The sequence below is a fragment of the Oryzias melastigma genome, linkage group LG10, assembly GCF_002922805.2.
Source record: "Oryzias melastigma strain HK-1 linkage group LG10, ASM292280v2, whole genome shotgun sequence".
Classification (NCBI taxonomy): domain Eukaryota; kingdom Metazoa; phylum Chordata; class Actinopteri; order Beloniformes; family Adrianichthyidae; genus Oryzias; species Oryzias melastigma.
Window position 1 is genome coordinate 14,963,891 of NC_050521.1, and position 23,748 is coordinate 14,987,638.

The window sequence follows — 23,748 nt, forward strand, 5'->3', positions numbered from 1 at the left end:
GTGGCTATAGGTAGGCAGTACCGTGAAGGGTTACATCTTAGGACCCACACTGGAATAAGCTCATCGCACCCCCTGGCTAATGAACCCTGGTTTTCTATTCGCCATTCCTGCCTGCAGCCAACTGATCCGTCCAGCCGCTTCCCCATTTTTATTGCTATTGACATTGGTAAAACACACCTGATCCAGGTAATCAGCAGCAGATGGGGCAGGGTTTTTGGAACCCAGCAGGATTCTGGCTCTAGAGGCCCGTAGTAACAATAAAAATATACTTTAACTCTGCTAAACAAATAGATTTGAATTTTTTCATGTTTTTTTTTTTTTTTTTTTTGCTGCAGCAATCCATTTTGACTGGAATATGGATTTACTTCATCAAAACATGTCAGAAAGCACCAAAAATAACAAAGCAAGTGGCTACTGATCCACCTTTGCACATCCACCGTCTGACTACAAAATTTGAGGATCACTGCTCTAAAAGAAATTTTTGTAATTGGCCAAAAAACTCTGTCATAATTAGACGGCATCTATTTCTTGATCTGTCATAACGCACCATTTCCACTCTCTCTGTCTTTCATGCTTGACTGCCGCTGAGGCAGCTTGCAGAGACCCTGAATGGATCAGACCCCCTCACAGCCCCGAGCTAAGCTATTTTGCATCATTTACTCCCATTTGTTGCCCAACAAAATTACTCTAAATTACAAATCATTGCCAAAGAGCTTCTCCTGGTGACAAATTGAACATTTTTGACAGGAATTATAAATAAAAATGAAGCATTGGATTAAAGCGTGGAAAGATTAAAAACAAAAAGGTTGCTTGATGGGTTTACAGTGTTTATTTAAACATATGAAGGTTTCAAGTTAATTTATCATTTATTTTAATTTGAGCTTCTCCAAGTAACCTTGTCACCCAGAAAGAAAGAGAAAAAAAATCCAAAGTTTGTTTTTCTTTAATACATCCTGTTGTCATAAACAAAGTGTCACACTGGCGCCCTCTAGTGTTCAGCTGTAACACTGTTGTTCTCCACGTTAAGGTTTACTTTTTTGTAAAGTGAATGCACAGTGCAGATTGCAAAAGTCAACTGCTACATTCTGAAGAGGATTATTATGTAATAATTTCTTTACAGTTGCATGGAACTTGAAATTGGCATAAAAAGGCACTTTAAAAGAGCACAAAAAGTGTGCCCAACAATTAAGTAAAAACTTTGGAATATGGCTGCTGAAGAATTGAAATATTGCCGTAATATCTTACAGGGGGCATTCTTTTTTTAGACAATAAAAAGCATTCAACTTTTTACAACAAGCATCCTCATCTTAGAACTGACTGTCTTTATTAATTGAGTCCCAGAGATGTGTTATGCCATCTCTCACCATCCATTTCTCTGAGCTGCAACTTCCACATCTATGATTCGAGGGAGTCGGCCGCTCGCGCCCCCCTCCAAGTAGGCGGACTTCACCGCCGGTGCATCTGACAGCCTCCTTTTGCTCTTGTTGAGGTCTAGACAAAGAGTCAAACCAGTAGCTGCAAAGTGCACTATCAGTAGTAGATTTCAAAATGACTCAAAGAATGATTCTCACCTGAAATGGCTAATAACATTTTACGTCTGGCCCCAAAAGTGGAGACGCCCACCTCTTTAAGGTCGTCATCGGATAAAGTGAGGAACGTCTGATAGTCGATCTGCCATAAGGAGAGTCATTCAGATTGGATCACTCAGTCAGACCGACATTTTCTCCAGACTTACCTCTTGTTGCTCGAACACGTCAATATATTTGATCAGACCAAGTTGGTTGAGCAACTCAGGCAAGTCATTTGTCACACTAGGGGAGGGGCTTCGCTGGCTGCAAGTTAACGCCCTCCTCGAAGAACTTTCAAAGAAGCTGCTGCTCACAAAACCCTCCGCTAGACATTAAAGTTAAGAGGTCAACTCCAACAGTGGATAAAAAAATCAAAACAGTCAAGACTTACATGGTGTGTCGCTCCTGTTTGAGGAGGCAAATGGAGGAAAAGAGGAGGTGGAGGATGAGAGGGTTGTTGGGGGGGAGGTGGGGGAGGATGGAGAGGATGAGGGTGAAACGGTGAGAGATCCTGATCCACGTCTGTCTCTCCAGTTCTCAGAGTTACTGCCATTACAAGGCTTTCCCGTCTGAGCAGCCCAAGACTAAAGAGACACACGGAAGCAGTCACAAGGTCAACTTGTTTGGAGCTGAAGGGACTCCTGCTTAAGTCTTATCAAAATCAATCAAAACTATCATTTTTCATTTGTTTTAAATTGTATTTTATGTTCCCCTCCCATAGTAAATGTACTTTTAAAGAAAAAAAAAATACGGTTTCACATCTGGCAGATTTGTACCTGTTGCTGATTGCTGCTGGTGCTCAGGTAAGGCTTGTAGCTGCGCCGGTTGATGTTGCGGAGCTCCTTGACGGCCTCAGCTGGCATTGACTTGGAGAAACCGAGGCCACTCCAGGTATCAGTTGGCGTGCGGACCTCAGTGACCACGGGCTTCCTCTGCATTGCTGAGAACACAAGAGAACTTCAAATGCCATTCACATGAAAAGGAAAACAAATGCTTAATTACAGAGCAAACAAGTTTTTAAAAATAATTTGGTCTACCATGCCACTTTTACCACAAAAGACTTGCACAAAGCTGTGCACAAATTCTCCATATTGACACTCTTTCGTCCGCTTTGAGGCCCAGACCTAAACAAGCTTGATTTATGCAGTAAATACAGAATCATGATTTCCAGCAAGTAGGGCGCTACATACTGCAAAGACTGGTGCACACTCTCCAGTAGGGTCTTTGAATGTGTGACTAGACTGGCATCAACACTCCACTCAGAGTGCAATATCAACAGGACTGTTTCTGGTGTCGTTAAAAGTGTGCATGTGTGAGTAAATGCCCCGCTCATAGGCTGGCATATGGACATCTTAATGACTGAGAGGCAGATGGCCCATTCAGAGTGCTAATTCATAATCCCATAAAACAACACTGTGGGAATTTGCTAGCATTTGGCTGCAGTGTCTCTCAGTGTGCATGATAAATGAGGCAGAGTTTGGTGGGTATTTGTCGTTTCTGGGGGCAGAAGTGTGTGTGTGAGGATGTCTGGATCCATGTGTGGTCATATGAACTGATCTAAATGTGAGCGGCAGTGCTACTCTGTTATAACTTTGTCACAGTACAGCCTTTAAAAGCTCTGGTCGCTCTGCTGTTAGCATGTCTGAAAAAGTCCTGTCCCCACATACGGGATATTCCTCTAAAAGATGACAGAATTCTTTACAAAAAAGTTATGCAATGTATTTGTTTTTCTGCAATTTTTTTAATCAACATTAAACATAACATTGTGCTTCAAAAGCAGGAAATTAGTCATAAAATTGTTTTTTTTTTTATCAACACTCCAAACAAAATTCAGCCTAAAAATTAGAAAAGAACACTAATCCTAAGAAAAAAGCCCTAGAAATTAGTAGAATGTATGTCCACGCAGAAAGTAATTTTTTACTTTACAATCTTATGAGATATTAACATATTAAAACAAGGAGTTCCACAAAAGTATTCAAAAAGGGAAAAAGAAGATTAAAAAATAATTACTTTCAAAAAAATATTTGAAAGCCCAATAATGAGTATTTTTGCCAGTTTTAAGCAAATGGTCTATTTTTTTTTTTTTTTGGTCTTTGTTTATGCAATTGTAGTTTGTCACTAGCTTACTTTTTACCAAGTTAGACCAATTATGATTCAAAAATGACAAAGTGGACATCTTACTATAAGCTGTGACCAAAAATCATCTTCTAAGAGCCTTTAAGTGTGAAAAATGTCAATTTGGTAAAACTTTTTTTACCTTTAACTTTTAAACTTACTCTTTATCAAGTTAAACTTATTCATGATCAAAAATGACAAAGTGGACACCTCACTATAGGTTGTGATGTGGCTAAAACTTTCTCTCAGCCTTCAAAAACCAAAAAGTGTGATTAAAGCCAATTAAGTTTTTTTGTTGTTTTTTTTAACTTACTCTTTATCAAGTTAGACTGGTTCATGATCAAAAGTGACAAAGTGGACACCTCACTTAATGTCAGTGACAAAAACCGAGTGTATTAAGTGGAAATGGCTCATTTTAGAACAAAATGTGAATACAATGAGAATACCATTGCAGCACAAGTAGGTCCATCAGAATAAATCTGAAACTAGAGCTTGAATCTAAATGTTTATTTTAAAAATAATGACAATAAATGTCAGTCTAAATTCTCAGCATTTATTAAGCTTTAAAACAACATTCTTAACATTTAACCAAAAATTACAGTTCAATTTGAGTTTTTTTTGTTTTTGTTTTAAAATCAAGAGTTTGAAGCAAAATGGTTTTGACACATTTTAATAATAATTTCCTTGTTTCTAGATCCTAGTTCTTAGTGAAGAAAATCTCAAGAAAAGCTTGGAGAAGTGTAAAAGTTTGAACTATTTAAAACTGGGCAAAATATCATAAATGCCTAAAATGTTTTAAATCTTTGTAAGGATTAAATAGGTTGCAGTGTGGGCCCTTTATGACCTTAAGGAAAATCTTCAGTGAATGATAAAAACCAAGCTTAAAAAATAGATTTCTCTGTAAGAAAGGGTCAAACATCTAGAAGTACTAACCTCTGGTTGCAAGTAGTTTCTTTTTTTCATAATCATAATCCTGTGAAACACATAAAGCAAATAGAGAAGGTCAATAATGCATGAAATTGATTTTGTTTTTCTCTTCTGGTTGTTCAGGAAAGGTTGCAAGAAACCAATTTAAAACCGTAAAAAGCGCTTGAAAGATTGAAAAACTCCTGCTGCTTTTGAGGGAACTCATTAATCCTCCATGGAGAAATGTTCCCAGTAACAGGGGAAGGAAAAAAAAAACGCAAACGCTCAGATAAACAAATCAACAAACTTGACTTGATGTTTTGAGTCTAATTTGTTTGTTAATATTGGCATCAAAGAGACAGAAAGATTTAAATCTCTGCTTATATTACTCATCCATCAAATTTGACTGAAAGCGATTCAGTTTTGCTATAGATGAGGATACATTTCCAAGAAATCCGACTAAATTCCTGTTTGGCTTTACCTCAGCCTTGGATGAGTCAGCACAGACATTTGGAGGCAGAGTCACGTCGCTCCTCAGGCTGTTCCTCCGCTCAGCCCTCCCTCCCTTCGTCTCTGGGTTCAACAGTCTGTCACATCCAGGAGACACACACAGACGGAGGGGAAGAGCAGGCAAGGTGAAAGTCTAATGAATACACGCCACATCGCAGGGCTTATTAATCCTTCATTGCTCTGACAGAAATAATTCTGCTGGAGAATTTCAAAGACAATGTCACGGAGCTTTATAAATATCCAACACAATTAATGAGAGCTGAAGTGTTGAAGCTGTACGGCTCTAATTAAGCTTAAAGAATGGAGAGTTCTCAAAGTTCTCCTTCACCTGACAGACTTTTGTGATTTATAGATTCTGGAAAAACATCAATCCATCAAACTTTATTCACACAGAAGATAAGACAACATTCATAACTTATAAATACAAATGTCTTAATTTAAGGAGCATCTATTAGAGTTTTAAGACTGTTAACCTGTACAATATTGGTTGTCCTGTTGAATGCCTTCTGCCTTGGTTCAGAACCGTGTTGATGTCAGGACTTTGCAGGCTCCCTCTTCGTCCATTCAGCCCAACCCTGCTGATGCTGTGTGCTGCATCACACATCTCATGGTCCTCATCTTCAGACTGACCCGACTGGTACTCGTTTTCAAGAATCTGAGGAGGAAGAAAGAAATGAATCACTGTTTGTCTCATTTTATTTTTTATTTTTTTCCAAAAGTTCATGATTCATCACCTTCTCCAGTGGCCGACTGTCCGTACCCCTCAGTCCCGGCCTTCCCTCTTCAGGAGAAGGAGCGAGTCCTGGAGGAGGAGAAGGTCGGGGTTTACCGCCTGCCCCAATTTCTGTGGAAGACACAGATAAACAACCTGCCAAATATGCCAAAAGAAATATCAGATAAAAAAAAGTCTTGATCGATAAAAACTTCTTCAAAATATTTCAGAAATATGACCTAAAAACTGGTAACTGGAAACACAATCTTGGAAAAATGTGTTAACATTTAAATAACATTTTGATCAAATGTTATTAGCAGCATATTTTAATGCAAACACTTTAGTAGTGAATAGTTAAATTTTGTAATCAATTTGAGTTCAATATCTTTGTAAAAACAAAAGCAAAAAGCAAAATTGCATCTAAATAATTGATTAAATAACTCAACAAAATCCATGAAAAAAAGGAAATTTAAGTTATTTATTGTGAGCCTCTTGTATTAAAGAATTACCGGGACTGTTTTTAGTTACTTTAGGTTTTTTTTTATTTTTATCATTGCATAGAGTTGAAAGTTAATTTTCTTTTTCACAAAAAATGTAAAAAATAAAAAATAAAATAAATAAAGACTCAATCTTGATTCAGCAGAAAAACACATACAATCATTACCACATTTATTCATTCAGGAAAGTAAACCATTTCATCAAGACTTATGTGTATGTTTTTGAAAATCCTCAGTAGCTTAGGATGAACAAGCAAATGCCACACAGAAAAGCTCAGCTTTGATTAAACATCAATGTGCAGCAACAGACAGTATTTCTGTGCAGTTATATGGATTTTAACTGTTTCATATTTGGGAAACTTCAGGCTTTTGTGAGGTCATGTCCAATGACGTAGCTCAAAATTGACTTCAAATTGACTCAACAAAACCCCATGGATCAAATGACCATATCTTTTAAATTGAAACAAAACATGCCACTAATGCTATATAATGTACACACTAAAACCCAACTGTTTTAGATTTAATTCCCCTTCTTTATCTAAAAATACAATTTTAACAAGAAATGTTATTTAAATGAATCATATTTTTTTTCTAAGGAAGCTACAGTATATGACATTTAGTCTGGTTGCATAAATGCACACTCCATAGTTAAATATAACACAAGTTAAATATAACATAAGGGTTTTGTAACCTCAACTCTGAGGTTAAAATAAGGCCAAATTTTTTGAAAATTAAAATAAATTTAGTCCAAATGAAACTACTATTACTGCAAAAATTAGAAAAGCTTCAGAAAATAACCCAAAAATATACTACAACATGAATATCTCAATAATTGGGTTGAAGAAATAACCCAAAGTGTTTTAAGAGAGCATTAAACAATTAGTATGTTTTCCTCCAATTGCATCTTTGTTTTGAATGCAAAATGCACAAAGTTAGCAGGAGAAAGTTTATTTTATCTACCTCAGAAATCAAAGTTTTTCTAAGTCTGGTGAGTCACATTAAGGAAATTGAACTAGTAAAATAGTGTTTCTAATTAAGTATTTTTTTATAAATCTAAATAGAATAAAGATCTTTTCCTGTTTTTGTAAAAACCAGGATCCTTTGACAAAAAATAAAAAGAAAAGCTTCCACAAAGTCTGATGGATAATGCGTGTGAAGGACTATAATGTCCAGCAGCTCACCCTGCTCAGAGAGACGAAGCTGCTGCAGCAACATGTTGAGCCAGTAGTTGGTCGCCCCACCTCCGGGAAGCATGGGGTCATGGCTCAGTCCGTTTATTTTTGCATGCTCAGAGGAATCCAGTCCCAGGAGGGCGCGACGGGCTTCATAAATATTGGAGATGTTGCGCTCCAGACCCTTCACCACCACCGACTGATGAATACACATCCACACAGAATACTTCTGTCAGTATTCCACTCACCGCAGCACACGGAGCCACAGGTGTGAATACATTTGCATCCACGTTTCAGAATTAAATTGGATTTACAAGGTTTTCTGGGTAATGCGGGGCATGTGAAATGAGCAAAACCTTCGTTTTGTGGTCGCAGAGCTCAAGTAAATTCAAAGGGATGGAACTGAGAGCCGACATGACGACAAATTGTTGTTTACTTGTGAATGGAGAGTGATAGTAGTTAAAGCAGAAAAACATGTACCTTGCTGGTCTGCTTCGCTTTTGGTTTGACACTAATGAATACTCCCAGATTGTGCATCATCTGAGACAGCGTGCTGGGATCTGCAGCTCCATCCTCTCGCATGTCAAACATCAGACACACCGGCAGGCAGTCCTGAAAAACCAAAAAAAAAGCATGAAATTTAAAACAACAGACTAAAAAGAAACCTTGTGGGGAATTTAAATTAAGAGCAGGCAATGACAGATGGAGAATGTGTGTCTACTGGAAGGCAAGAATCTGCCAGACAAAACAAGAGGATTCCACTGTACCACGAGCTGCTGTCGAGCCAGACAGACTCCATCAGGGCTGCCCTGGATGAGCAGAGAGGGGGGACTCTGAGGGGCACCGAGGTCTGGCAGAACGATCTGAGTCTGAGTCTGCTGCATAATGCTTAGGAAGTGTGTTCCGTTCTGCCCCAGCAGAAAGAGATGCTGCTGGGTGGTGACGTCCAGTTGGCTGCTTACTGCCCCACCTGGAGCGTCCGATCCAAGCAGGAGGTCCATCAGGATGCAGGTCGCCTTCTGTTAAGTGTAGATTCACACAAATCCGTCATGATAGCGGACCTCGAGTGGATAGGAAATAACGTACACCAACCTTCACGGCTGCCGTGTTGCCCTGCAGTCCCCAGACGGTGCAGCAGTTTCCATAAAAAGAGGTTTGAGGCTGCGATGGGAGGGCCCGGAAATTTACACTGACCCCAAAAGCCTGCACGACCTGCTGGATGAGGGGGGAGCCTGCATCTGGAAGAGCCTGGGGTACCAGACTCACAGGCAGATCAAAGGTCAGTGACATTGGTTGGAGGTCCTGGAGATACGTCGAGGAAACGAGGTGGCATTATAAAACATTTTAAATAAGAGTGAGGTAAGACGCAAACCACTTACTCTTATCCTCCTCCTGGCTTCTTCCACCCCTTCTATGGGCCCGGCAATAGAAACCTTACAAGATCAAGTAAACAAATTATTATAAATTAAAACTAATGCAAACATTGAAAACTTTAAAGTCACCTGGTTGCTTTTTTCTCCTGCACTGTTGTGGCGGTTGGAGTCAGGGAAGTGGATGTGGCAGGACGTGGCATCCATCACCTTTTTGATGTTCCCTCCACCCTTTCCAATCACATGCGAGTGTTCTGTGTAGGCCACGTCCATTTTCAGAGTTACTTTGTTTACCTGCTTTTCATGTAAACGCTGGTGTAAATCGTGCCAGATCAAAAGGAACAGCTACTCAAGATAAGGTTGTCACCTTGGTTTCCAGCACTTCTAGAATCTTCTTTTTGGCTTCCCTCACGCCGGCCCGTTTACCTTCCACTTTCACGTGTGGATCTGTTGTGAAAAAGTTGATTTTTTTTGAGAAAATGGGTAAAAGTATGTGGCATGTAAAGCATAAAAACTGAAGACTTTAGCACCTTTCTTTGACTTTGCTCCTATTTTCAGCTTGGATGGCCATTTCACCTGAGTGTTAGTTTCTCGCATCACCTGGGGGGACACACAGACACAGCATCCCTCTGTTCACAACACAAAGGATCATTTGCATTTCAAAAGCTTCAATGATTCCCCCATTAAAACTTCAGCCGCTTTAAACAAAACTTAAATAATTTAGCTGTCACAGAGTGGTTATTGATGTGGATGTTAAAAGTACATTTGAGTTTTCTCTATTTTTATCTTGAGTTTTTGAATTGAAAGTACTCACTCGCTCAAAAAACTCCTCTCCTGTCTCACTGTCTTCACGCTTAGGAGCTAAAAGAGAAATAAGACCATAGTGTTCTGTTTAAAACATGAGTCAACATTTATAAATTTTGCGTTGCAAGTCGAACAAGAGGGTTGCCTGGAACATAAACAATTTTTAAAAGGTCATGGCTCCATGGTGACATTTACGGGGTTCAAGAGGAGCCCCAGGAACGCCCTCACCTCCCCCTCATCACCACGGGTTACGCTGGACAAAACGGAGGAACGAGAGAAGCACAGTGTGGGGTTGAGCAAGAAGGTGCTGGTTTGGGGAGCAGAAAATGATCCCCCTCCCCACTATAATTTCAATTACATAACCCCAGTAATGAGAATACCAAAACATTTGGAAGACCCACTCCAACGAAAATCACGTTTTTAACCTGTTTTTGTAACATTTGGAAGACATATCTAAATAAAATCAAGCTTAAAATTGTGTTCCTAAGTATTTCTTTATTCAAATTGTTGTAAATTAGGAGTAGATAAAGAAATTTAAATTCAAAAAGCTTATAGCTGTGATGTAGGTGCTACAATATACAGGCCACAGGTTTCCTGCTCCGCTCCATTCCGATGTATTTGCTTGTAGACGACTATGTACATCTTTGTTTTCCTCGTCTGAGCTGGAATCTGGCTCAAAACTGTACGCCTGGATAGCTCCAATACTGCTGGCCATTTTTGTTCTATGGGTAATGTTAGGTTGGGGTTGTGAGGGGCTGTAAGGTAGAGGAAGAGTTTGTAAACAGATGGATGATGGGAAATGTGTGTGCATCAATAGTCATGCTCCTGTGCAGAAACTATTTACAAGACAACAGCACACATTTTTTTCGGTTTTGGCGAAAAACAGCATAATTAAAATAAAATAAAAAAACATTGGGAATAATTTTGCAATAGGTCAAAACATGGGTGGGACTTTAAAAAGAAAAAATTAGCTGACCATCATCATTTACATCAATATCTCACTGTCAGTTTCCTCGGTGACCTAAGGGAGGCATTTGTCACAAACCTGCCAAGCTAACAGAAGCTGTCACCTCTGCTTCCCAGACAGGATTGATAAAAGCAAAAAGGAGATCTGAATGCTCAAGTCATCGCAGGTGATAAATTACGGCGATGCACCAGCAGGGCTTTGCAGGATCACAGCTACTGATGGGAGCAGCTATGCCACAGCCAGCTGGCTGCCCTGACAGGCTCACGGGTTCAGGCGGATAACAAGCTCAACACACAGGAGAACTTGTTGGAAATGTGGCCTGCCAGGTAAATTGAGAAGATAAAAAAGAGCTGTCATTTCACTCACCGTACAACATAGTTTCAAGCTTCTTCCTGTCAATCCTGAATCTTTCTTCCACCCACTCTGGATCCAGAGTTGGCCCTGTTGTATCCTCCTTCTGCACAGCAGAGCTTGCTCCTCCATCCTCCTCAGCTTCCTCCTGTTTGTCACATTGGGCCCCTTTGGGGTCAGCCTTTGCTGCTGAGTCAAGTGCTACGTTACTTCCTAAATCGGGCTGCTGAGGTGCCATGGTGTCCTGAGAAAGCCCCAAACTCTCCTCTGTGGTGGTGGTGGCCATAGCAGGACTGAGCCCTCGTCAGTGTTTGTGTGACCTGTGTTTGTGCATGTGTGTGACCAAGGAGACCGGCGTGGAAAGGGGAAGAGGGGAGAGAGGGGTAAGAAACACCCCCTGTTATTTGTCTTCAAATACTCCACCCCCTTTAGCTAATTGTGAATGTAAATCGATTCATTGTTTCAGCATTGGAGCTTTTTGAGCCTTGAAAACAGTTGTCATTGACAATATGTTGAAGGCAAATCACTTATTTTCACCATTTCAGCAATAACTTCCAATGACACAACAGAGAATCCTTCATTCTGAGCAAATCCAGAGATCCACAGCGGAAAAATTACAGATTATATAGTCACATGACAAATCTTTAAACCACACTGTGCTCATAAACCAAATGCTCTGTGAGAGCCGTCCTCACAGCGGTACACACAGCTAACCAAACAAGCTCATGTCCTGGCTTTCCACTGCACCACAGCTTATATCTGCCCTCTCTCCTTTTTCTTTATGAGACACAGAAGGTTTTAGATTTCAAAGGTTTGGATAAAGTGAAGTATTTACAGGAAAAAGATGCCACTATAATTTTATAATTTAAACCAACTTTTAAAGTTCCCAGTCAAAATTCATTGTTTTTTTTTAACTACCATACCACTTAACAGCCTGAAATCTGCACATTTTTGCACAGTATAAATTTCAGCATAAATAACAGAAAAAGTTTTGATTTTTGTGAAGGTGAACCCAGAAACTTTGAAAGAACAATTTTAACAAATTTTATCTGAGCCAAACATGATGTAGTCACTATGTTCTTGCTAAAACTGAAACACTAATTTCTGTAAACATCCTTGTGACTGACTTATACTTAACACCTGTGTCTTTAATCCTCCTGAAAGCCCCAGTATGTTCTGATCATTTTTGCTAATTAAAACAAAATGATGCTGCAGCTGCTAATTAGTCACAATTTGGATGCAAACCTGAACTGGCCTGCTAATTAAATCCTGGTTAGAAAATCCTGTGTCTCATAAAACTAAGTCTATAAGCAGCCAAATGATAAGTAAAATTGTCAAATATGAAGTGGTATGATAATATCAATGCTTAAATGTGAGCACATACAGGTGTCACATATTATTAAGTAATGAATCCAAGCAAAGAGGCTTAAATATTGTAATAAATTGGGTGACTTTCTTTATTTTGGCTGACAAATTCGATAATAAATTCAGAAGTTGATCATTTTAAGTGTAAAAGGTTTTATTTGAAAAGTGAAAAACCATATTTGCACGTGTGTAGTTGGGCTATTAATTATCTCCATGTACTCTGGCCAAGACCTCACATGTGTTGTCTTACTTTTAGTTGATAATGGTCAAAATAATTATTAAAAATCTACATTTTTAATGACATTTTTATGAGAAGTTTCTCTAAAGTCTTTACTGTAAAAACTATTCATTTTGCCTGGGAATAACCTTTTTTTCACACCTGTTTTCAATCATCTTTTTCTGTCTTCCATTTAAGCTTCATGACAAACTCTTCTGATATTGATAGAAACTAGAGCAGTGATTTTCTCCTGCTGGTGTTCATCTACCTCTGTTATGAGACTGCTGAAATTAACCAAGTGCAGATCTGAATGCCCTTCATTTCACTTTATTTCTGTTTCATTGGTAGATGGTTCTCCCCACCTGCCAAAATAAAATTCCAACAATCCATCCAAAGACATGTATGATCTCGACAAGTAAAAAGGGAAGATTTAAATTAAATGAATGGCTGAATTATCTTAGGAGAAGTGCCGAATTTGAAAGATAAATCTGTTTTTTGTGTTTTTTTTTACTGTTTTAGGTGCACAGTAAGCAGCACAAAAAAAACACAAGTGAAGAGGAAGAAATCCTTTCACAATAGACCAAGAAAGAATTACACAGTGTGTCCTTCATCTGTGGTGAATAGAAAAAGAAAAAGAAATGAATTGTAGCTTTATTTTTGCAAATGATTAATTTTGATCCATGTACTACAGCACAATAAAACGTATTATTATTATTATTATATAAAATGCAAGCACAGGACACAAAGCTGTAGATTCTGTAAAAATAATTAAAAAAACATGCATACTGTTTTTTTTTTATTTTGCATTGCTTAGTAGATGTCAATACTTGCTAGAATAATGTACAAAACTTGAAGTTTTTTTTTCTTCTTTTTTTTTCTTTTGCCACTTTAAAAACTCAAATTGTGACCACCACCTTTTACAAAACTGCTTGCATTCAGTGACATTTTTTGCCCACAAATACACTTAGATGTTTACTGGAAAAATTAAAGATACAAGCAGGCAGGTCACCTGCTAAAAATGCAGGACTTCAAGCCACTGACGCAGTTTGAAGACTCCAGAGGAATTCTGTTTCCACATCAACCTTGTGTTCTTCGTATTACTTTCACACATCTGCCTCCAGGCAGATCAGCGAAACTGTATTTAGCAGTGCAGAGATCCTGCAAGCATTACAAAACACTGCAGGCTGTTTGCCTGAGGAGGATCAAAAGTGAAAGCCTCAATTACTTTGTCACCATAGCAACAGGGCAAGGAGCAAATAACTCAAAGTTTGAATTGACTTTATGAGTGCATTTCTGCTCTTTCCGGCTCACCCTCAAAAGCCTCCTCTCTCTCCTCCCGTTTAGCTCCATCTGACTGGAAGTGTGTGTGGTTCCAGTAAAATGTCGGCACGTGCGTCACATGTTTGATTACTGCTGAGGACAGAGAAAAGACGAGCCGTCCTGCAGAGAGACTGATGAACCCTGCACTACTTCCAAAATCTTCTATTCACTCTTTAATGAATCTGGCGAGTGCCGCCCTTTCTCCTCATTCACCTTCTGAGAGAGCTGGCATTCCAGTTCTCAGAAACCAATATTGATGTGATCTCAGAGGAAGGGCATTCTGGAGGTTTTGGAATGCTCAAAGTTCAACATTAACATTGCTTCAGATTGGTTGTCAAATTAAAATACAAGATTTAGTTCTGGTAGGCAGAAAGTTCTTTAAAATGCAAATACTACTTTTTTTTAATCAAACTACTGTTCTTTTTAATTCTCTGTAGGGTTGAACTAAAAAAAACATGAAGTATGTGATGTGATGGGAGCTGGCATTTAATTCATGTTGTTACTGATTTGGAATCTCTTTTGCACGTGTATTTTAAAAAAGCATTTATATTCTGAACACAAAATGCTGTTTTTGAAAATAACTTTTATTTTCTTACAAGTTTTATGTTTTTGCTTTTTTTCATCATGGAAGAAGTAAACAAAAAAAATGTAAAAAATAAATGTGTTGAAGAGTTTGTGTTTGTGCTGTTATAAATCATTTGTTGAGTTTTTTAACTGAGGAATTTGACAAAACACTTTTTTGGTGCTTCATTGTATTTCTTTATTCTAAGTATGCAATGTGAGTCACGTGTTTACCTGATACTATAGGTAATTCAATGATAACTCGGGTTTCTCAACATCAGGGGTCTGCAACCCAAGGCTCTGGAGCCAAATATCCCTCCATTGTGGCTCAGACTATGAAGAAAAATCCTAATGGTTTCAGTATATAATGGGTTGGCTGTTAGATTATTTAAGTTAATGAAATTTTGTCATACATGTTTTGAATTTTATGGTGTCTGTTAACTTAAAAAAAATAAATGTAAGAGTAGTTTATTATTAAAATAAGCTTAAAGCACATTCAGATTTGTTTTAGAAAATGGATTCTACACCAATGTTACCATATTTATATTTGATGGTAAAAAGAGAAAAAGAATGACGGTACATTGGATTTCATGCAATTTTAATTGAAGTAAATATGCTGCAGCAGGAGGGTTCTTTTTAACACAAGATGTATTCTATTTTGTTGGAAGCTTGCATGCTACTGTCTAACAATGATTAAATATATATATATATATACAAACAAATTTATAATAATTAAATTATTGCAAACATTTATGAAGTATATCTAAGAAATAAATGTCTCAATGTTGTCAAAAACAAGCATGTGGTAAGTATGTGTTTGCAAACAGTGCCGCAAGAGGGCGCTGTGGTTGTGTCCACTTCCTTCCTCGGCTTTGTTGCATCAATTCACTACGTACTTCCGGTTTGCCCCTCCTTCAGCAACTCGTGACAGTTGTTGGGATTTTTATACACCAGCCATACCATTATAGTGAAATTACTTCAGACTTCTGTTGCTCCGTGGATCGGAAGAGGTCTGCGAGAAAAGCAAATATGTATTCCCGGAGATTAATCTGCGGTTAAGCCAAGGACGAACATGTGGAGAGTTCAAGGTTTTGTGGGGAGAGGTGAGAGAAATGTCACTTAGAAAAACATATGAACGTTTTCGTTTCGCTATGAGGTTTTCTTATTCAGTTATATTGTTTTTGTGCCTTCTGCCTATTTTCGAGATTTTAAGCATAAATTAGTAACAGCGCAACACTTAAAGTTAATGAGAGCTGTTTATGTAACTTTATTGCCGCAAACAGTAGGTTTATTTTGGTCCGTGTAGACACTTCCGGTCCCTTCTTCTTTAATTGTTGACTTCCGGTCCCTTATATATTAGAGGGTTTTTTTATAGAACATGGGCTATCTTTATTAATACATGTACTGATTAATTAACATTTTTTTTGTACAATTTCAGCCCCTTAAAACATTGAAGAGTAATTATTTAACCCCAATTTATATATACATATTTAGTGCAAAACTTTGTGCTTAAATTATTTTACTCTCCAGCAATTCTGGGAATGCATCTGAAATGAAATATTTATCAGATTTACGAATTGTACATACCAGGAAAAAAAATAATTGCAGATTTATATTTCTTGTTTTTGTACTTCCGCGTCTCAGCTCTGCACAGACTCCATGGCAGCCACACTTTACGACTGACACCGAACCACCATGTGGAAGATGAGGTTCTCAACAGCTCAGCTGCTCTCTCCACTTCCAGACAGTCGTCTGACAGCAGGTACACCCAACTCCATCCTTTATCGTCACAGAGATGGAGTTTTGAGCCCATCTGACAACTAGGATAAACTAAAATATGTCATACTTTCTCATACTGCCTTGAGATGTTCATAGTCTTCTCTTAACTTTCAGGTCTCAGAAGGAGGAGGATGGAGAAAGGAACAGGAAGGAGAGGACTTTTCAGTTTGATTATGCCAAGCTTCCACGTTACACAGCCCTTGATGCCGTGGGATGGGTATGTTTTTGATGTCTTTCTATACTTTGGGGCAAAAAAAGTATTTGTCAGTCACTAATTATGCAAGTTTTTCCACTTACATAGATGATGGAGGTCTGAAATGTTGATAGATTCCCTTCAACTGTAAGAGTCAGAGTGTAAAACAAAATCGAGGAAATCATATTGTTTGATTTTAAAGACTTTATTTGTATAATGGTACAGAAAAGATCACATTAATATTTAGTAATTTACCCCTGGTTGTCAATGACAGAGGTCAAATGCTTCCTGTAGGTCTTCACCAGGTTTGCATACACTTTAGCTGCTATTTTTGGTCCATTCTTCCATGCAGATCTTCTCTAGAGTTGTGATATTACTGACCAGACCAATCCAGAACCTTGAAATGCTTTTACATTGCCACTCCTTTGTTGCCATGTGTTTAGGATCGTTGTCATGTTTAAGGATCCAGCCATGTTTTTCATCCTCAATGGCAGATCAGTCATACTGTCCCCATGGCAGAAAAAACAGACCCAAACCATAATGTTTCCACCCCATGCTTCCCAGTGGTTATAGTGTTTTTAGGTTGTAACTCAGCCTTTATTTTTCCTTTAAACATGGTGACGTTATTTTGAAGAGTTCCCTTTGGTATCAGCTTAGTGTATGACATTCTCCCGGTCCTCCTCTGGATCATCCAGATGGTTTCTGGTGAACTTTAGACAGGCCTGTTTGTGTGTTGGTTTAAGCAGGAGGACCTTTGGAGCTCTGCAGGATTTGAATCCATGACAACTTTGTGTGTTACTATTAATAACCTTTATTACTATGGTTGCAGTCTAACTGTTTAAGGGTGTAAACATGTATATTTTATACAGATAACCAGTTCAAACAAACGACATAAATAAAGGTAACCAGTGGAAGATAAAGGAGCTTCTGAAGGAAGAAGGAACTGGTTTGTGAGGGACAGAATTCCTGCTTATTTTAGGAGCTTAATATGTCTTTTCTGCATCGTTCCACAAATAAATTCTTCAAAAATCAACCAATGTTTTTTCCTGGAATTTTTTTTTTATATTCTGTCTCTCACAGTTGAAGTGCATCTATGATTAATTTTACAGATCTCTCATCTTCTTAAATGGGACAACTTGTAGAATCTGTGACATACTGTAAGTCTGCATTATATTATGAGGAACGAAAACCTTATTCAAGTTGTGAACTTTTTTTTATTTATTTTTTTTCAATTTAGACAAAATAAGAAACTTTTCTTTAGAAAATAACCTTGTTTTGAATTAAATTTACTTACCACCAGTCATCTGTGGCACACGCTGTTCACACCTCCTAGCATTGGGAAGTGGGATGACATTAGATTGTAAAATAAATCTCTTTCTCCAGGGCGCTGTGGCAGTTCTACTTATGCAGATCTGCAGGAGAGTCCACTCCAGCTTCTCATCCAGTTCTGAGGCAAGTCCACATGCAGGGAGCCTGACAGCATCCTCGTCCCTGCAGAGGTGTGGCTACCGCATCCTGCTGGACATCTGTGAGTCCCTTTGTCATCACAAAAACATTGTTTGAAAACCAACAACAGTTTTTAACAGCTTCTATGTCAGCAGATCAAATGCAAAATTGTTTTATGCATTTATAATGTGATCATTACTATTTATATAGTATAGTTTGTATTCTTGAGAGCACATTGTCCGTCTTCTCTCTGCAGTATCCAGACGTGACGTTCTTCCCAGAGGAAGAAGTGTGCTGTGTCTGCAAGGGGTGCCAGAGAGTCCAAATGCAGATCAGTCCTCCACTCAAAGCAGCAGCAACAGTCCAGCCAGCTCTGAGCAGCAGTCTCTGACTGCTGACATCTCTGACCACCAGGGGGAGCTGCTGTTCCAGCATTCACATGAAACTGGTTTGTTTTTATGTCACATTTATGCATAAATGTTTTAAGAAAGGCACATTTGTAGTTTTCTGAGCAAATTAGATGTTTGCTATATAACAATTTGCACCTCTTGGTCTAATAGGAGAGTCTCTCCAGACTGGAGAATGCCATCAGAATGACACCAGTCCAGAAAAAACAGTGAGGAAAAATGAAGTACATTTCTCCTAAAGTTTGATTTTACTTTAAAATGCATTTTATTGACTTTTCAACATTTATGTCTCCATTTTTGTTTTTAGACCGCCTCATCTGAAGAAGAGAAGCTATCACAAGCAGCACTAAACCTCAAGCATGTGGGAGACACCAGTATTCCTGTCATCCTCAACATCATCGGTAAGGTTCTGCTGAAGTTATCCCTAACATCAATCCAAGCACAGTTCAGTAACTTTTAATTTTTCCTTTACTGATTGTTTGCTTTGCTTTTTCAACAGGCCTAGAAAACACTAAGACTAAGAATTACAGGGAAGCTTTCGTGTGTTTTAAAACTGCAGCCCAACAAGGCTACAGCAAAGCCCAGTTTAACACAGCCGTGTGCTATGAGAAAGGTCGAGGAGTCGACAAGGACATAGAGAAGGTGAGGCGGTAATTGTTTTCTCGCCTGCTGACTTGTTGGTCCAATATAATGAGATGGTGTCGGCAGAGCTATATGTTCTGGGATGACTTATCCACCAATTGAAACCAGGTTTATCGTTAGAAACTGAAAAAGGGCACAACTTGTTTTTTTTTTTCATCATTTACATGCTATTTTTTTTTTTACCCGCCAGCTATTCAATAACCCTCTTATGTTTTCTTTCCAAGGCTCTTCATTTTTACAGACAGGCAGCAGCCAAGGGCCACAAACAAGCTCAGTACCGATATGCAAAGCTTCTGCTGACCAGCAGGGGGCATCAGAGTGCAGAAGAGATGAGCACTGTAATAAACTTACTTACAGAAGCTGCTGCAGCTGGAATCACTAAGGTACAAGTCATTATATATCCAAGATTAGGTTTCACAGAGTAAAAATCACACAATTAGTTTTAGACTTTTCTTTTTTGTTTTTTTATTGCTTTAAAAATAGTATTTTTCATTGTACCAAAAGCCTTTTTAATAGAAGAAATATCTATTGCAGTGATGCAGTTGAAATACTAAAGGTTTAAATGAACATTGTTGTAGCTGTTGTAACACACATTTTTCTTAAAGGTTAAGTTGCAAAAAGACAGTCAAACATAACTGCAACAAAAAGGAGTTTTGTCTTTTTTATGAACTGTTTCCTTTCAAAGCTATTTTAACCCTGATCACAAATTTGACCTCTTTCACTTTGAAAATATCAGAGAAAAGCAGGGACATCAGTGTTTCCATCCATCCATCTTCTAGACCGCTGTGTTCCTTTCGGGGTCGCGGGGCGCCGGAGCCTATCCCGGCTACTGATGGGCGAAGGCGGGGTACACCCTGGACAGGTCGCCAGTCTGTCGCAGGGCCTCAATCACACACACATTCACTCTCACAATCACACCTAGGGGGAATTTAGAGTCACCAATTAACCTATGAAGCATGTTTTTGGACGGTGGGAGGAAGCCGGAGTCCCCGGTGAAAACCCACGCATGCACGGGGAGAACATGCAAACTCCACACAGAAAGGTCCCAGCCGGGATTCGAACCGGGGCCTTCTCGCTGTGAGGCGAGAGCGCTAACCACTGCGCCACCGTGCAGCCCACATCAGTGTTTTTAAAGTCAAATATAGAATATATTAATGAACCAAATAAAATTTTAAAAGTGTCTGAAAATTAAACTTATGTAGATTTAGTTGATTGTAAAGCATTTTTTCTTTCCATCCTTCAGGCTCAGCTGTGCTTAGCTTCCATCTACTCTCAGGATCCCATGAGAAATGTGTGCAAGTCGATTACGTACCTGAAGATGGCAGCAGAGAGTGGAGTGAGTGCTTTTCTAGATGCTTCCAGACTTTGCATCAAAAAATTCCTCATTTTCAAGTTAAAACAAAGTCCTAACATTTCTAAAACAATGCTGCACAGAAATAAAAGTTCATTGTTGAAACAACTTTGGTTTTTTATGCAGGTTACTGTCAGACTCATTAGAGTTTAATGGTAGAATTCAACAAATTTTATTGACAAAATCTTACAGTGTTAGTTATGATATGTTTTTGGTTAGGTCTTTTCATGTGGAAAGTTAAAGATTGAAGGATTTTGTCTTTGTGTTCAGGACGACACTGCCCTGCTGTTTTTGGGTCAGTGTTATGAGAGTGGCTTTGGCGTCCCACAGAACTTCAACAAAGCTGCTCACTTTTACAAACAAGCAGCTCAAGCTGGCAACAAACAAGCCAAGAGTTTACTCACTCCACACAGTGACATGCACACTAAAGGTGAGTGCATGTGCAGTAATAATATGTCTGCAAGGATTATTAATGATAATAATAATAATGGGAATCCTGTTGTCTTTTCTCAGCTGAAGACGTGGTGATGCGTTCCATCCAGTCAGCTCCGTGTTTCCCTGTGGCCGACAGTCGCCTCCTGCCGCCACCCTCCTCCCTGACCACTTCTAGTCATCAGGCAGCTCTTCCGCTCCTCCCTCACTCCTGGAGTACGGGGAACCTTGGAGCTTCCCGGTCCTTGTCCTCAAGGCCCCTTCACCTCCTGCCATCCCCCACAGAGAGGGGGCGCTGTCAGTGGACTGTAGGAGTAGGGTAGATAGACGAACAGTAGAGTTACAAAACTTAAAAGGTCAGTTTTAACATTCTCTGGTCTGGATGTAAGTAAACCGGTCAGTTTGCATAGATTACACTTTTGCTGAATCCAAGTTGTTTCCCTACCCCTACATTCACCCCCCCCGCAAACGGATAGATGTAGAAACAATAATCTCTTCAAATTTGGACGTTACTACAGCTTGATGATGTCATTTAAGTTGGCTGGAGCCAGAGGGGAAGCAGTTTAGATTCAGCCGTATTCTTTGTTGTCAGAAAATAAGCTTTCTTTGTTTAAAAAATAAAGAACTTGGTGCCTCTGGGGTCTTTGCTTTCATATAAGTAACATGATACTTAAACATCTGTATGATGTGTTTCTAATGTGTTGTTACTGTTTCTTCATGTGAATGTACCATCATAATGCTACCAAAGTCTATTGACTGCTCTGTTAACACGCACAGATTTAAATAAATAATTTTTTCAAGTAAATGTGTTATTTTGTAACGAGTTTTATTAATGTTTCTGAAAAGTCATTTCCTTTAATGTTTTAGTGTCTAGAAGGTTAATATCTGAGTGATTTAATGCAGTCGGAGCAGATCCTCCACAGCAGACACAGTCGTGTCTCCTCAGTGTGACGTGATTTTCCCCGATGATGTGTGATTTCATTACCTGAAACACCGAACAACACCGGCAGATTTATTATGGCTGCGTCCCCTCCGTGCAAAGGCGCTGCCGCGTCCGCGCCTCTGATTGGCCGGCTGCGCGTGCGCTCCACAGCGCCGCGCCTCTCCGGGATCCTCTGGCGCAGAGAAACAGCGTCGCTTCGGCCGCCTTGACAGGGAGGACCGCGCCGGGGTTGAGGAGGAGGGGGCCCCGAGGATGATCTGATTCCACAGGGGTCAGACCGGCATTTAGAAGCGGCTCTGGTCTTCGGCTGTCGTTGGAGGAGAGACGCAGAAGCGGTGACGCGGTGAGTGGACGCAAACGGATGCGCTCTCGATGGGATGCGCTCCCCTCCCAGTGCGGCGGCGATGGGGCTGGATGCCCAACATGTACTGCGTCTGTTCTATATTTACAGATAAGCTTCCGCAGGAATATTAACTCACCCACCGGAGGCTTTGGGGTAAATCTGATCCATGAAGTCGGTTCTGGTTCGGCAGTGAGGGAATGTATGGAGGCAGCAAAAAAAGGGGGTTAGAATACTCCACCCATGACATCATCCACTTTTCCAAGTTCATTTTCTCCAATGCTCGGGCTTTCATCTGTTGCATTTTGCTTTTATAGAGGGGCTGTGTCGCACTGAGATAAATTTGAAATCCCTCGTATGGAGTTTGATGCTTTTTTAGAGACATTTCAATCTTGATTAATGCGTAAAACATGTTTTTTAATATGAAATCATAAAAATTGTCTTCTCGTTGAGTTCCTACAAATGCATCACTCATTATTCACTTCATTTTTCTTTAAAACCTGCTGTCAGAAAACAAGTTTTATGCCATTATTTTTGCCAGAAAATCCAGTCAAATGTTTATTTTTCACAAGGCCAAAATTTACAGATTGCTCTACTTAAAGAGATGCTAGACAAATAAACACAAAGGATTTCTTTAACTTGGAGCTTCCCCTTTTGTGTTGACTGTGTCCAGTAAACTGCTGTGTCATTCCCTTCTCCCTCTTCCTCTAATAAGCTCCTCTTCCTCGCTGCCCCTGGCCTGCACCCTCGCTTTGCTCCACTTTGTCCACTAACAGACCTGCTGCATTAATATGAGGCTGCATGCGTCTGCAGTGCACAGACACACAAAAGGAGTTCTTCATAATGGAATTCATCTTCTGAGTCATACCTGCTTTGAATTGCACGGCTGCATCACATCAGGACAGGCTAACCAATGGGAAAATTATAGGAATTTATAGAGCACATCTGAATGACCCCCATGGAGCTTTTCTGCTTATAGAAGTGAATAGAAATCTTAAAATTGTCATATTTTTCAGAGCACAAGTTGCATTTTTAGTGTAGTTTGGGTGGGGGTGCGGCTTATACTCAGGTGTGACTTAAATGTGAATAAATAAATAAAAAGTAACAACCACAAGAGGGCACTGTTGGAGTGTTTATGAGTATTTGGTACAGACAGCATTACAGAAGAAGAAGTGCTGCTCAGTCTTGCGCCTAGCTTGGCAGAAGAAAAATTCAACACATTTAGTGACTTAAAATGATACAAACTTGTTAGCATGTTCTTTGTGCAAATATTTTAGATTCCTCTTATGTTTCATTCAGCTAAATAAGCATCAGTGTGCATGGTAGTGAAGCGTGCAAACATATTTTAAGCATAAATTCAGACTATTGTTGTACATATGTATCTAGTCTGCTATTATTTGTCCTGTGAAATGTCTGTTCTTGTTCCTGTATTTTGTTAAATAAAATAACCTTAAAGGTGCAACTTATATTCTAGTTGAACTTATATATGTTTTTTTTTCTTTTTTTAATATGCATTTATAAAGTAAAAATATATAAGGCAGATAAATTTCACTTTCAAGTAGAAGAATCAACTTTATTGACCATGTATGATGTATGCACATACAAGGAATCTAACTGGTAACTTGCGGTCTTATGTAAGCAACAAAAATGAAGCGTAAATAGGTGCTTTGGTAAAATAGCTGATATTATTTTAACAAAGTGTCTGTTGCAATTCGTTTTAGCAATGATTTAAGTCATATCATTTTTGGTTGCTGGTATGTTTCATAGTTGACATTGGTTT

The 23,748-nt window shown here is 39.1% G+C and overlaps 3 protein-coding genes across 7 annotated transcripts in view; 2 read left to right on the forward strand and 1 right to left on the reverse strand.

Annotated features, from left to right (window-relative positions):
• Nucleotides 1-296: 296 nt before the first annotated feature.
• Nucleotides 297-11,579, reverse strand: bicc2 (bicaudal C homolog 2). 3 transcript variants are annotated; one of them, XM_024282862.2, is made up of 19 exons: nucleotides 10,988-11,579; nucleotides 9,665-9,711; nucleotides 9,381-9,450; nucleotides 9,218-9,297; nucleotides 8,983-9,144; nucleotides 8,860-8,913; nucleotides 8,573-8,782; nucleotides 8,248-8,499; nucleotides 7,961-8,092; nucleotides 7,490-7,679; nucleotides 5,834-5,967; nucleotides 5,573-5,754; nucleotides 5,071-5,176; nucleotides 4,617-4,656; nucleotides 2,345-2,508; nucleotides 1,960-2,152; nucleotides 1,736-1,893; nucleotides 1,572-1,671; nucleotides 297-1,491 (listed from the first exon to the last, which is right to left on the reverse strand). In XM_024282862.2, exons 1-19 carry the CDS (start codon nucleotides 11,256-11,258, stop codon nucleotides 1,361-1,363), a joined length of 2,676 nt encoding a protein of 891 aa, XP_024138630.1. In that variant the 5' UTR covers nucleotides 11,259-11,579; the 3' UTR covers nucleotides 297-1,360. The 3 variants fall into 3 exon arrangements, with proteins under 3 accessions (XP_024138630.1, XP_024138632.1, XP_024138629.1); XM_024282864.2 differs by having other exon boundaries at nucleotides 5,834-5,943; nucleotides 8,983-9,147; XM_024282861.2 differs by having other exon boundaries at nucleotides 8,983-9,147.
• A 3,759-nt stretch (nucleotides 11,580-15,338) lies between these two features.
• Nucleotides 15,339-21,490, forward strand: dele1 (DAP3 binding cell death enhancer 1). Of its 2 annotated transcripts, none has more exons than XM_024283265.2 (12): nucleotides 15,339-15,538; nucleotides 16,080-16,197; nucleotides 16,329-16,431; nucleotides 17,791-17,935; nucleotides 18,110-18,301; nucleotides 18,414-18,484; nucleotides 18,568-18,661; nucleotides 18,760-18,902; nucleotides 19,127-19,285; nucleotides 20,146-20,238; nucleotides 20,524-20,683; nucleotides 20,767-21,490. In XM_024283265.2, exons 1-12 carry the CDS (start codon nucleotides 15,508-15,510, stop codon nucleotides 21,006-21,008), a joined length of 1,551 nt encoding a protein of 516 aa, XP_024139033.1. In that variant the 5' UTR covers nucleotides 15,339-15,507; the 3' UTR covers nucleotides 21,009-21,490. The 2 variants fall into 2 exon arrangements, with proteins under 2 accessions (XP_024139033.1, XP_024139034.1); XM_024283266.2 differs by having other exon boundaries at nucleotides 15,340-15,538; nucleotides 18,414-18,469.
• A 263-nt stretch (nucleotides 21,491-21,753) lies between these two features.
• The window catches only part of LOC112153230 (amyloid-beta A4 precursor protein-binding family B member 2), a 32,259-nt gene continuing 30,264 nt past the window's right edge, over nucleotides 21,754-23,748 (forward strand). The window contains exon 1 of one of the 2 annotated variants that reach the window (XM_024283264.2): nucleotides 21,754-21,971. The gene's annotated coding sequence lies outside the window, so the exon portion shown is untranslated. The remainder of the gene's footprint in view (nucleotides 21,972-23,748) is intronic. The other variant, XM_024283263.2, reaches the window with a different exon arrangement.